The following is a 14191-nucleotide window of genomic DNA, read 5'->3' on the forward strand; positions in this document are numbered from 1 at the left end:
TTTATAATTTCGTGATTGACAGTTAATTATAAAGATTAAGGATGAGTTTTAATTTAATGTCGTGTGATTATACCCAGCGATGACATTATATTATTACAAGATTCACCATCTTCACTTCAGCACATCGACATAACAAAATAAATAAGTCAAACCTGGCGCACACAACAAAGTATCTGTTATTGCAAATGCAGCATTACTTTGCCAATGCATTTCCCCAATACAACATATAAATAGAGAGCAGTGTTCGTGTAAACTTAGGGGAGGAGCATTTCCTTCCCGAGGCTCAATCTGTAAAGATGTTAACATGATCAGCATTTCTATTGGGTAATGCACAGTGTCGTGCTTTCCATGGTGCTGAAAGTAACAGTGTACAATGCAATGAAGTTTTATATCAAAAGCCTAGACAAAAAAAAGCGAAACGCGAGCCGGTTATTTAACTCACCTCTAGAGGAGAGTCTGGTTCGTCCAGGATGCTCTTTTCACTCTGTATCCGCTGCATCGTCCCTGTAGCACTGGGGTCCATTATCAGCACGTTCTGACTCCCAGCTCCGCTGAACTTACAGTCACTCTTTCTGGAGTCAGTCGTCCTGCACACCTCGTAATTGTACACGTGTTGAAGAGTCCCTGTCCCCAAAGTGTCTGAGTAACGTGGTGGATAATATGGAATCACAGGGAGGTTGGAGTGATACAGGACGCGAGACTGTCTCCATCTGTATATTTTCACTGAGATAATAACCACTACACACGTGATGAAAAGGAAGGAAACTACAGCCAGAGCCAGCACTAAGTAAAAAGTCAGGTTGTCGTTGTACTCCTTGTCGTGCGTATAGTCAGTGAACTCCGACAGCACTTCCGGGAAGCTGTCCGCCACCGCCACGTTAACAACGACTGTAGCAGAACGAGAGGGCTGCCCGTTGTCCTCCACTATAACAATCAGTCTTTGTTTCACTGCGTCTTTATCAGTGACTTGGCGGATAGTTCTTATTTCTCCATTCTGTGATCCCACTTCAAACAGCGCCCTGTCTGTGGCTTTCTGCAGTTTATAGGAGAGCCAGGCATTCTGTCCAGAGTCCACATCGACAGCCACCACTTTAGTGACCAGATAGCCCACATCTGCTGAGCGAGGCACCAGTTCAGCCACCAGAGAGCCACCAGTCTGGACTGGGTACAGAACCTGAGGGGGGTTGTCGTTCTGGTCCTGGATCAGTATTTTCACAGTCACGTTGCTACTGAGTGGAGGAGAGCCTCCATCCTGAGCTTTCACCACTAATTCAAGCTGTTTAATTTGCTCATAATCAAAGGAGCGAACCGCACTAAGAACTCCAGTTTCAGAGTTTAAAGACACGTAGGTGGAAACTGGATTACCACCGACCTGTGTTTCTTCTAGAAGATACGATATTCTGGCGTTTTGATTCCAGTCAGAGTCTTTGGCGCTGACAGCAAATATCGAAAATCCAGGGGAGTTATTTTCAGTGAGATGAGCAGAATAACTGGTTTTATGAAATATTGGTGCGTTGTCGTTCACGTCAGAGATTTTAAGGTGTAATTTTTTGAAGCTCGAAAGCGGGGGAATCCCGAAATCAGTGGCCGTTATTGTTATGTTATATTCTGAAACGGATTCTCGATCAAAGTACTGATCTGAGATTAAATTGTAATAGTTTGTTATTGAAGATTCAATTTTAAACGGAAGTTTAGCATCTATAGAACATTTTATTTGTCCATTTTTATCAGAATCTGCATCTTTTACATTCAAAATAGCAATCGTTGTACCAGGACGTGCATCCTCAGATACTGGACTAGAAAATGACATAATATTTATAACTGGGGCATTGTCGTTAACATCAATAACATCGACTATAACCTTACTAGTCCCACTTAAACCACCCTGATCCTTTGCCTCTACTCTCACCTCGTATTTTCTGTCTTTTTCATAATCTATTTTACCAGACACAGAAATTGTTCCCGTATTTTCATCAATAGTGAATAGGTCTGCTGTGCTTCCTTTCATGTTAGACAAGGTGTAAGTAACGGCCCCATACGAACCACTGTCTGCGTCTGTGGCATTAACAGAAACAATGTGGGTGCCTTTAAGCGTGTTTTCCATCACATAAGCTTTATACACAGACTGGTTGAAAACTGGAGCATTGTCATTTGCATCTAAGACTTGTACATCTATGGTGACTGTACCAGATCTCTGTGGTGTTCCTCCGTCAACTGCGATTAGTTTTAATGTTAAACGTGGACGTTGTTCTCTGTCTAAAGGCTTCTGGAGCACCATTTCAACATATTTACTTCCGTCTGGATTGCTATGTTGCTTTAAAATAAAATTATCGTTTGGTGACAAAACATAATCTTGCAAAGCGTTCTGACCCACATCAAGATCCTCTGCACTCTGCAGTGGAAACGGAACCCCCACAATCACTGATTCACTTATTTCCAAACTGATGGGTTTATCTTTTTTCGGGAAAACTGGTGCGTGATCATTTATATCCAAAACCTCAACAGTGATCCTGTGCAGTTCCATTGGATTCTCTAAAATCACCTCAAAACTGAAGCTACACGGAGTTTCTTCTCCGCAAAGCTGCTCTCGATCTATTCTCTCATTCACGACGAGAATCCCTTTGTCTGTTTTCAGCTCGGTGTAGTGAACGTTTTCACCGGTCACGATACGGGCCCGCCCAGAGCGCAGCCTTTTCAGATCCAATCCGAGATCTTGCGCCACATTACCAATCACCGACCCTTTCTTCATCTCCTCCGGTATAGAATAACGAATCTGACCACCTACCATGCAAACCACATGAAGCAGCAACATAAGCAGTCCTATTTGTTGTCGCAGTCCACAAAAAGATCGCCATCTTAAGAATATTGGAGATCCTCCAGATGCCATCCCGACAACAAAGAAACGATAGATTTATATCCGAACAATGTCACGGTGAAGATGATTCAGATATATTTGTTTCCTGGTTGAATCCAAAAGAAAGGCTTCAACGTTTATGTGCAAGTCCGTGAGTCCATGCTCGCACCAAACCTCGACGAAACACAGAGAGCCTCTTTCACTGTGTAATCAGTCAGGGGATGAACTGAATGACGACACAACTGATGAAAAATATATTTGACTGACCAACAGCGTCGCTTAGAGTCTAAAAAGTGGAAGTAAAAGGAGTCCAAGTCCACAGTGCTATGACTCATAAATAGACAAAATGAACAAATCTCTATAACATGTAGATGTTCCAATGAGACTGATTTGATCATATGTGGAAATGTGAACAGGTTAAAATTCAGTATTTGTACTAAAACTACTACAATGTAAAAATAGAACGTAGAATTATGAATCAAAAATAACAGAAAATCAAGTCTCAGTATATTGGCCTACAATGCAATGAATGGTACAGGGGAAATAACTAAGTTGTAAAATATTAAATCGTTATGGAAAAGTGTCCATTCAAAATTTTATAATTTCGTGATTGACAGTAACTATTAAAGATTAAGGAGGAGTTGGAAGTTAATGTCATGTGATTATCTACCCAGCGATGACATTATATTATTACAAGATTCACCATCTTCACTTCAGCACATCGACATAACAAAATAAATGAGTCACACTTGGCGCACAAAACAAAGTATCTGTTATGGCAAATGCAGCATTACTTTGCCAATGTATTTCCCCAATACAACATATAAGTAGAGAGCAGGGTTCGTGTAAACTTAGGGGAGGAGCATTTCCTTCCCGAGGCTCAATCTGTAAAGATTTTAACATGATCCTCATTTCTATTGGATAATGCACAGTGTCGTGCTTTCCATGGTGCTGAACGTTACAGTGTACAATGCGATGAAGTTTTATGTCTAAAGCCTAGACAAAAAAAGAGAAACGCGAGCCGGTTATTTTACTCACCTCTAGAGGAGAGTCTGGCTCGTCCAGGATGCTCTTTTCACTCTGTATCCGCTGCATCGTCCCTGTAGCACTGGGGTCCATTATCAGCACGTTCTGACTACCAGCTCCTCCGAACTTACAGTCACTCTTTCTGGAGTCAGTCGTCCTGCACACCTCGTAATTGTACACGTGTTGGAGGGTCCCTGTCCCCAAAGTGTCTGAGTAACGTGGTGGATAATATGGAATCACAGGGAGATTGGAGTGATACAGGACGCGAGACTGTCTCCATCTGTAGATTTTCACTGAGATAATAACCACTACACACGTGATGAAGAGGAAGGAAACTACAGCCAGAGCCAGCACTAAGTAAAAAGTCAGGTTGTCGTTGTACTCCTTGTCGTGCGTAAAGTCAGTGAACTCCGACAGCACTTCCGGGAAGCTGTCCGCCACCGCCACGTTAACAACCACTGTAGCTGAACGAGAGGGCTGCCCGTTGTCCTCCACTATAACACTCAGTCTTTGCTTCACTGCGTCTTTATCAGTGACTTGGCGGATAGTTCTTAATTCTCCATTCTGTGAGCCCACTTCAAACAGCGCCCTGTCTGTGGCTTTCTGCAGTTTATAGGAGAGCCAGGCATTCTGTCCAGAGTCCACATCCACAGCAACCACTTTAGTGACCAGATAGCCCACATCTGCTGAACGAGGCACCAGTTCAGCCACCAGAGAGCCACCAGTCTGGACTGGGTACAGAACCTGAGGGGGGTTGTCGTTCTGGTCCTGGATCAGTATTTTCACAGACACGTTACTGCTGAGTGGAGGAGAGCCTCCATCCTGAGCTTTCACCACTAATTCAAGCTGTTTAATTTGCTCATAATCAAAGGAGCGAACCGCACTAAGAACTCCAGTTTCAGAGTTTAAAGACACGTAGGTGGAAACTGGATTACCACCGACCTGTGTGTTTTCTAAAATATACGATATTCTGGCGTTTTGATTCCAGTCAGAGTCTTTGGCGCTGACAGCAAATATCGAAAATCCAGGGGAGTTATTTTCAGTGATATGAGCAGAATAACTGGTTTTATGAAATATTGGTGCGTTGTCGTTTACGTCAGAGATTTTAAGATGCAATTTTTTAGAGGTAGAAAGCGGGGGTATCCCGAAATCAGTGGCTGTTATTGTTATGTTATATTCTGAAACGGATTCTCGATCAAAGTATTGGTCCGAGATTAAATTATAATAATTTGTTAGTGAAGATTCAATTTTAAACGGAAGTTTAGCATCTATAGAACATTTTATTTGTCCATTTTTATCAGAATCTGCATCTTTTACGTTCAAAATAGCAATCGTTGTACCAGGACGTGCATCCTCAGATACCGGACAAGAAAATGACATAATATTTATAACTGGGGCGTTGTCATTAACATCAATAACATCGACTATAACCTTACTAGTCCCACTTAAACCACCCTGATCCTTTGCCTCTACTCTCACCTCGTATTTTCTGTCTTTTTCATAATCTATTTGACCAGAAACAGAAATTGTTCCCGTATTTTCATCAATACTAAATATATCGCCGGCTCCTCCTTTCATTTTGGACAAGCTGTAAGTAACGGCCCCATACGAACCACTGTCAGCATCTGTGGCATTTACATTGACAATCCAGGTGCCTTTAATCGTGTTTTCCGTAACAGAAGCTTTATAAACCGACTGGTTGAAAACTGGAGCATTGTCATTTGCATCTAATACTTTTACATCTATATTCACTGTGCCAGATCTCTGTGGTGTTCCTCCGTCAACTGCGATTAGTTTTAGTGTTAAATGAGGACGTTGTTCTCTGTCTAAAGGCTTCTGGAGCACCATTTCAACATATTTACTTCCGTCTGGATTGGCATGTTGCTTCAAAATAAAATTGTCGTTTGGCGACAGAACATAATCTTGCAAAGCGTTCTGACCCACATCAAGATCCTCTGCACTCTGCAGTGGAAACGGAACCCCCACTACCGCTGATTCACTTATTTCAAAACTGATAGGTTTATCTTTGTTTGGAAAAATGGGAGCGTGATCATTTATATCTAACACCTCGACAATGATTCTGTGCAGTTCCATTGGATTCTCTAAAATCACCTCAAAGCTGAAGCTGCACGGAGTTACTTCTCCACAGAGCTGCTCTCGATCTATTCTCTCATTCACGACGAGAATCCCTTTGTCTGTTTTCAGCTCGGTGTAGTGAACGTTTTCACCGGTCACGATACGGGCCCGCCCAGAGCGGAGCCTTTTCAGATCCAAACCCAGATCTTGCGCCACATTACCAATCACCGATCCTTTCTTCATCTCCTCCGGTATAGAATAGCGAATCTGACCACCTACCATGCAAACCACATGAAGCAGCAACATAAGCAGTCCGGTTTGTTGTCGCAGTCCACAAAAAGATCGCCATCTTAAGAATATTGGAGATCCTCCAGATGCCATCCCGACAACAAAGAAACGATAGATTTATATCCGAACAATGTCACGGTGAAGATGATTCAGATTTATTTGTTTCCTGGTTGAATAATAAAAAAAAAATGCTCCAACGTTTATGTGCAAGTCCGTGAGACCATGTTCGCACCAAACCTCGAAGAAACACAGAGAGCCTCGTTCACTGTGTAATCAGTCAGGGGATGAACTGAATGACGACACAACTGATGAAAAATATATTTGACTGACCAACAGCGTCGCTTAGAGTCTAAAAAGTGGAAGTAAAACGAGTCCAACTCCACAGTGCTATGACTCATAAATAGACAAAATGAACACATCTCTATCACATGTAGATAATCCAATGAGACTGATTTGATCATACATGGAAATGTGAACAGGTTCAAGATCAGTATTTGTACTACAACTACTACAATGTTAAAATAGAACGTTGAATTATTAATCAAAAATAACAGAAAATCTCAGTCTCAGTAACAATTGGCCTACAGTGCAATGGATGGTACAGGGGAAATAACTAAGTGGGTTATAAAAAGCCTAAAAACATTAAATTGTTATGGAAAAGTGTCCACCCTAAATTTAATAATTTTGTGATTGATAGTAATTTATAAAGATTAAGGAAGAGTTGAAAGTTAATTTCGTGTGATTATATAACCAATGATGACATTATATTATTACCATCATTAGATTCACCATCTTCACTTCAGAGCATCGACATAACAAAAATAAATAAGTCACACCTGGCGCACACAACAAAGTATCTGTTATTGCACATGCAGCATTACTTTGCCTATGTATTTCCCCAATACAACATATAAGTAGAGAGCAGTGTTCATGTACACTTAGGGGAGGAGCATTTCCTTCCCGAGGCTCAATCTGTAAAGATTTTAACATGATCAGCATTTCTATTGGATAATGCACAGTGTCGTGCTTTCCATGGTGCTGAACGTAACAGTGTACAATGCAATGAAGTTTTATGTCTAAAGCCTAGACAAAAAAAGCGAAACGCGAGGCGGTTATTTAACTCACCTCAAGAGGAGAGTCTGGTTCGTCCAGGATGCTCTTTTCACTCTGTATCCGCTGCATCGTCCCTGTAGCACTGGGGTCCATTATCAGCACGTTCTGACTACCAGCTCCGCTGAACTTACAGTCACTCTTTCTGGAGTCAGTCGTCCTGCACACCTCGTAATTGTACACGTGTTGGAGGGTCCCTGACCCCAAAGTGTCTGAGTAACGTGGTGGATAATATGGAATCACAGGGAGGTTGGAGTGATACAGGACGCGAGACTGTCTCCACCTGTAGATTTTCACTGAGATAATAACCACTACACACGTGATGAAGAGGAAGGAAACTACAGCCAGAGCCAGCACTAGGTAAAAAGTCAGATTGTCGTTGTACTCCTTGTCGTGCGTAAAGTCAGTGAACTCCGACAGCACTTCCGGGAAGCTGTCCGCCACCGCCACGTTAACAACGACTGTAGCTGAACGAGAGGGCTGCCCGTTGTCCTCCACTATAACACTCAGTCTCTGTTTCACTGCGTCTTTATCAGTGACTTGGCGGATAGTTCTTATTTCTCCATTCTGTGAGCCCACTTCAAACAGCGCCCTGTCTGTGGCTTTCTGCAGTTTATAGGAGAGCCAGGCGTTCTGTCCAGAGTCCACATCCACAGCCACCACTTTAGTGACCAGATAGCCCACATCTGCTGAACGAGGCACCAGCTCAGCCACCAGAGAGCCACCAGTCTGGACTGGATACAGAACCTGAGGGGGGTTGTCGTTCTGGTCCTGGATCAATATTTTCACAGTCACGTTGCTACTGAGTGGAGGTGAACCTCCATCCTGAGCTTTGATGACGAACATCAGTTCTTTGATTTGCTCATAATCATATGAACGAACTGCACAAATGACTCCGGTTTCAGCATTAACGGAAACATATTGGGATACTGGAGATCCACCAATCTCACAGTCTTCCAAAATATAAGAAACACGGGCGTTCTGTTTTTCATCGGGGTCCTTAGCATTAACACTTACTACAGACAAGCCTGGGGAGTTATTCTCTGTTATGAAAGCACTGTAAAGTCCTCTTGTAAATACGGGGGCATTGTCGTTGACATCCGAGACCTTTAAATAAAACGTTCTTTTAGATGAGAGGGGAGGAGATCCTGCGTCCGACGCAATAACAGTGATGTTCCACTCTGACAGGTGTTCACGATCTAATGGGGCATCAGTTAACAATGCATAATAATTTCTCACGTTGGATTTAATTTTAAAAGGAACACTGCCGTCGATCGAGCACCTTATCTGACCGTTTTCACCCGAATCAACATCTTTAACATTAATTATGCCGATAGTGGTACCAGCAGGCGAGTCTTCCGAAACAGAGCTGGTGAATGACATAACGTTAATGACCGGAGCGTTATCATTTACATCGATAACCTCAATTTCAACCTTACTTGAATCTGTTAGTCCTCCTTGATCTTTAGCTTCCACTCTGAATTCAATTTTTTTGTCTTTTTCAAAATCGATTTCCTTCGCCACATAAATTCTCCCTGTAGCCTCATCTATGTCAAACAAATCAGCTATTCCTGCTTTTGACTTTGAGAAAAAATATGTTACTCGGCCGTATAAACCGCTATCTGCGTCGCTTGCATTCACGGTAACGATATGAGTTCCCTTTGGTGCGTTTTCGATCAAAGTTCCCTTATATATCGATTGATTCAAGACAGGAGAGTTATCATTAATATCCAAGACATTGATACCTATATTTACTGTACCGGATCTCTGTGGATTTCCTCCGTCCACTGCCAACAACTTCAGAGACAGGCGTGGCTGTTCTTCTCGGTCTAATGATTTCTGAAGCACAATTTCAGCATATTTACTGCCATCCGGATTAACATTCTGTTTCAACGCAAAATTGTCGTTGGGGGTTAAAATGTAGTTCTGCAGACCGTTTGGCCCAACGTCAGCATCGTCCGCACTCTCCAAAACAAAACGGGAGCCGAGTGCGGCTGATTCGCTTATTTCAAATTCCTGATGGTTGTTTTGAAAAGTGGGAGCGTTGTCGTTTACGTCCAGTACCTCTATGGTCACAGGGTGCAGCTCCATGGGGCTTTCCAGTAAAATCTCAAAGGTAAAGCTACACGGTGTCACGTCACCACAAAGCTGCTCTCGGTCTATTCGCTCATTCACCACCAAAGTCCCTTTGTCTGTCTTCAGCTCGGTGTACTGAATGCTCTCTCCGGTCACGATGCGGGCCCGGCCAGAACGAAGCCTTTTTAAATCCAAACCCAGGTCTTGTGCGATGTTACCAACAAGGGACCCTTTCTTCATCTCCTCTGGGATCGAATAGCGGATCTGTCCCTCCGTTTGAAGAAGAAAAATAAGCTGCAACATAAATGCATACACGGCCCCTCGCGATCTCCCAAATAATCACCATTTTAGTCCTCCGTCTCCATGATGTTCTATAAATGCCATGTGAAAAGGATGTCTGAGCAAAACAAAGCAGATTTCAACTAAATGAGAAAATCGCAAATATTACAGTCTGATTTCTATTAGCGTTTGAGGATGAAATCCACGATGTAAGAACCCCAGCTCGTATGAGACGAAGATCATCTCCTCCTGTAAAAACGCAGTGACAGGGGAGGGAACGACACTGCCCCACAATCAAAGGTTGAATTGATTTACCAGACAACAGCGTCACTTAGAGGATAATACGTGAAAATTGTATTACCAGACATTATATCATGAGTTTTTTGAGGATATTCTCGACAGCATCGACACACCTAGAAATAAACACATGATTGCAAATTCTAATTCTGTAAGTGATGTAATGTACATTTTGTACACCAAATAAGATTCCCCCGGGGAAGGACCAAGTATTTCTCATTATGAAACATCTATTTATAGTTTTATAAATGAGCCTCAATCTTTAAAAAACAAATCTAATAGAAAAAACAAAGAGGAATAAATTGGTGAAAATTCGTGATCAGTAGAAAATTGGATTTGTTGTTTATATTAAAGGAGTTGTATTTAATCATCCTAAATTTGAGTGAGGTCATTAAAATGTGATTTTGTCCTTATAAAAAGAACAAAATGAAAGTAATGAGTATCTTCAGGAATGCAAAAGACAACTAAACAGACAAATAGACAATTTGGCTCTATGAACAAAGTACTGCAATATAATACTTAGTTTGCGAGGAATATTTAGCAACAATTAATTATCATTTACTACCCTATAACATGTTATCATATGTATTATTATTATTACTCGAGTAGTACCAGACGTAGAAGCAGTAATAGTAGCAGTAGTATTTAGAATGGGCCATATATCAGCGCAAAGCCCACTTTCAGCACCATGGACAGAGCAATAGCCGGAGACCCGATCACCATTCATTTAAACATGCTGCGCTCTGTGCTTACTTTCTCATGTGCCCACAACCGGTATCAATGCAAAGCTTACACGTAAAGATATATAACATTATGTTCACAGATGTTGGAGTCAATTTGATTTCAATTAAATCTGAAGGACAGACTTACCAGAGTAGACATGCAAGATACTGCTGCTGACTGCTCTCTATTATACAAAGTTTCCGTTCCAGTGCCATCCACACTCAACAGATCTTGACTCATTGGCTGCATATATTTCGTGTCACTCTTTCTGGAGTCAGTCGTCCTGCACACCTCGTAATTGTACACATGTTGGAGAGTCCCTGTCCCCAAAGTGTCTGAGTAACGTGGTGGATAATATGGAATCACAGGGAGGTTGGAGTGATACAGGACCCGAGACTGTCTCCATCTGTAGATTTTCACTGAGATAATAACCACCACACACGTGATGAAGAGGAAGGAAACTACAGCCAGAACCAACACTAAGTAAAAAGTCCGGTTGTCGTTGTACTCCTTGTCGTGCGTAAAGTCAGTGAACTCCGACAGCACTTCCGGGAAGCTGTCCGCCACGCTACGTTAACAACGACTGTAGCTGAACGAGAGGGCTGCCCGTTGTCCTCCACTATAACACTCAGTCTTTGTTTCCCTGCGTCTTTATCAGTGACTTGACGGATAGTATGTCGAATTCAAGTTTTCTGATAATTCACTGAACTATAAATATGAATTACAAAAAAAAGTTAGTCAGTATGGGGACACTGCAACTAACCCCCACATCTTTTTTGAGCAACAGCTCCATATAGTCTTAAATGTAAGGAATAGGACAGACAGACTGACATGCAGGCATATAGATAGATAGATAGATAGATAGATAGATAGATAGATAGATAGATAGATAGATAGATAGATAGATAGATAGATAGATAGATAGATAGATAGATAGATAGATAGATAGATAGATAGATAGATAGATAGATAGATAGATAGATAGATAGATAGATAGATAGATAGATAGATAGATAGATAGATAGATAGATAGATAGATAGATAGATAGATAGATAGATAGATAGATAGATAGATAGATAGATAGATAGATAGATAGATAGATAGATAGATAGATAGATAGATAGATAGATAGATAGATAGATAGATAGATAGATAGATAGATAGATAGATAGATAGATAGATAGATAGATAGATAGATAGATAGATAGATAGATAGATAGATAGATAGATAGATAGATAGATAGATAGATAGATAGATAGATAGATAGATAGATAGATAGATAGATAGATAGATAGATAGATAGATAGATAGATAGATAGATAGATAGATAGATAGATAGATAGATAGATAGATAGAGAGATAGAGAGATAGATAGATAGATAGATAATCTCTTCTCTCATTAACCAGTCTAACTGATAAATCCAGTGACCTACATTTGAGCAGTGGAATTATCATCCATTTTGAAACTACTGCAATGCTCACCCACAAGCGAGAACGGATAAACATTTTACAGAAGTATATTTATTCTGTATGTTCCTAAAACATGATGTCTGCATGAGAAGGAAGAACAATTTTATAGGTCAGGAGTTTGCATTTCATCATGTTCTCTCATGCGCACACACTCTTTCTGTGCCTGACAGCACTCGCACTAACAGCGCAAAACATTCCGCACATCATGATTGTGCATTATTCAGGGAGTCACTGCAGAGCAGCAGCCACATGTATTAATATTTATGTAATTTAAAGCCTGCAGGGGTTGAATCACACAGCACACACCAAGAAGGCCAATGCAGCTGCCTGTGTTATAAGAACATTCAGTCTTGCAGGAATAAGAAATGTGTCTTATAAACACTCCTTACATATGTTAGCTGGTTTCAACAAGGTTTCCTTGTGATGAAATAGGGATAGAGAGATAAAGAATGGAGATGGAAAATGGACTAAACCGTTGTTTGTTGTTTGTGTCAACTGTGTTTCATATTGACCGTGGGAATTGAGTTTGTGGGAATTGAGTTTTGTGTTGATGAGGCTGTAGCAGCAACATAACACAGTATTAAGAAATAGTGTACAATTTAAAAGAATGAGAAAAGAAGACTGTCTTACCTGTTCGATCAAAGTAGACGATTAATTCAGGGAGAGCAATGTGGAAGGAAACAAGGAGAAAAGAGATAACAGTTAGTATGAATCCTAATAAAACCCAATCAGATCACTCATATGCATGGATGTAATAACGTTGTGTGACGACATGGCATCAAATTTAATAGACTGATAGGAACAAGTGAAAATGTGTTAAACAAAAACAAATGGAAACACAGCTTAAAGGGTGTAATTCAAAGATGGATGCTCCTAGGGTTAGATGATGTGTCAGAGGTATTCAAACCTTTCATCCTCTACTTTGCACAACATGTGTGTGTAAATAAAAAAAAAAGATTGCCCACATTATTTAAAAACGCTAGTGACTCGGTGATGCTTGTGTTAATTGCTTACAACCATTTTGTTGACATACTTTTCTCTCATGCTCCAATGTTGTCAAATACAGTGTTCTCATGACCCAGATAATGTTTAAAAAAAGCACTGCTTGTTTTTTTTTTCTCTTCTCCATCCCCAGCTGAAAGTAGGAGCATAAACTGGCCCACAGCTATAACACCAAGATGAACACACATGAATTCACATGGGAGTTATTTTGCTGACAAAACTTATCCGCTTCACTGGCATGACACTGTCAGTAGCAGGCACATACACGCACGCGCACGCGCACGCGCACGCACACGCGCACGCACACGCACACGCACACGCACACGCACACGCACACGCACACACACACGCACACGCACACGCACACACACACACACACAACCATTTGACTGTCGAATTAGACTCTAACCACTGATCTGAATGCAGCTCATGTACTGTGCACTTTCATGTTTTTCTTTTTTTACGGTTGTATATTTTGTATTTAAAAGGTTACACTGCATGTTTACTATTGTACGTCTAAATAATGTTCCCTTGTAGAGTCTAGTTAACACATGATGGGTTTAAAAATGAAAGAAAAATAACCATCACTTTTATCTGTTGTAAGTTGTAACTTTAATTATTTGATTAGCTACTTAAGTATAGTGTTGATGTTTTTTTTATTTCTGAACTGCTAAATGGCTTTCCAATTCATTTTTTTTTACTGAACAATAACCTGAGTGGGACAGTTAGTCCATGTTTGCACAATGAAAACCTACAGAGAACTACATTTTTATGGTGTCAATGATTCTTTGAGAGAGAAACAAAGACCAATACCTTTGTTATTCTTTTATTCTTTGCATTTGCTAGTTTTAAGGGCAGCCCTCACGTCACAAGGGCAACAACAATTTAAATAAACAATCCATTCATAATCAGCTCCCCTGGTTAAACACGTCTTACTTCATGTCAGTTGACAAATATATATGATTATCAAAGCTGAAATCTCAAATTA

The 14191-nt window shown here is 40.8% G+C and overlaps 4 protein-coding genes across 7 annotated transcripts in view; all 4 read right to left on the reverse strand.

Annotated features, from left to right (window-relative positions):
- LOC133012097 (protocadherin gamma-A11-like) overlaps positions 1 to 14191 on the reverse strand; it is a 250455-nt gene that overhangs the window by 154991 nt on the left and 81273 nt on the right. The gene's annotated exons all lie outside the window — the stretch shown is intronic.
- LOC133011981 (protocadherin gamma-A2-like) lies at positions 434 to 2887 on the reverse strand. Its single transcript, XM_061079932.1, has one exon. The coding sequence runs from the start codon at positions 2885 to 2887 to the stop codon at positions 434 to 436; it is 2454 nt and encodes an 817-aa protein (XP_060935915.1).
- On the reverse strand, positions 3851 to 6238 carry LOC133012180 (protocadherin gamma-A7-like). Its single transcript, XM_061080161.1, has 2 exons — positions 5946 to 6238; positions 3851 to 4676 (listed from the first exon to the last, which is right to left on the reverse strand). The coding sequence occupies exons 1-2, from the start codon at positions 6236 to 6238 to the stop codon at positions 3851 to 3853; spliced, it is 1119 nt and encodes a 372-aa protein (XP_060936144.1).
- Positions 7075 to 9733, reverse strand: LOC133012181 (protocadherin beta-16-like). Its single transcript, XM_061080162.1, has 4 exons — positions 9419 to 9733; positions 8794 to 8799; positions 7370 to 8125; positions 7075 to 7080 (listed from the first exon to the last, which is right to left on the reverse strand). Exons 1-4 carry the CDS (start codon positions 9731 to 9733, stop codon positions 7075 to 7077), a joined length of 1083 nt encoding a protein of 360 aa, XP_060936145.1.

The sequence above is a fragment of the Limanda limanda genome, chromosome 10, assembly GCF_963576545.1.
Source record: "Limanda limanda chromosome 10, fLimLim1.1, whole genome shotgun sequence".
Lineage (NCBI taxonomy): Eukaryota > Metazoa > Chordata > Actinopteri > Pleuronectiformes > Pleuronectidae > Limanda > Limanda limanda.

Bases quoted from the DNA above. Each gene is read 5' to 3' on its own strand.
- LOC133012181 (XM_061080162.1), bottom strand. From the start codon at position 9,733: ATGTTGCAGCTTATTTTTCTTCTTCAAACGGAGGGACAGATCCGCTAT.
- LOC133012180 (XM_061080161.1), bottom strand. From the start codon at position 6,238: ATGGTAGGTGGTCAGATTCGCTATTCTATACCGGAGGAGATGAAGAAA. The intron at 4,677-5,945 runs GTTAGATATAAA...TCCACTCAGCAG, and splicing joins CACAGAATCATTGTCGAGGT to TAACGTGTCTGTGAAAATAC.
- LOC133011981 (XM_061079932.1), bottom strand. From the start codon at position 2,887: ATGGCATCTGGAGGATCTCCAATATTCTTAAGATGGCGATCTTTTTGT.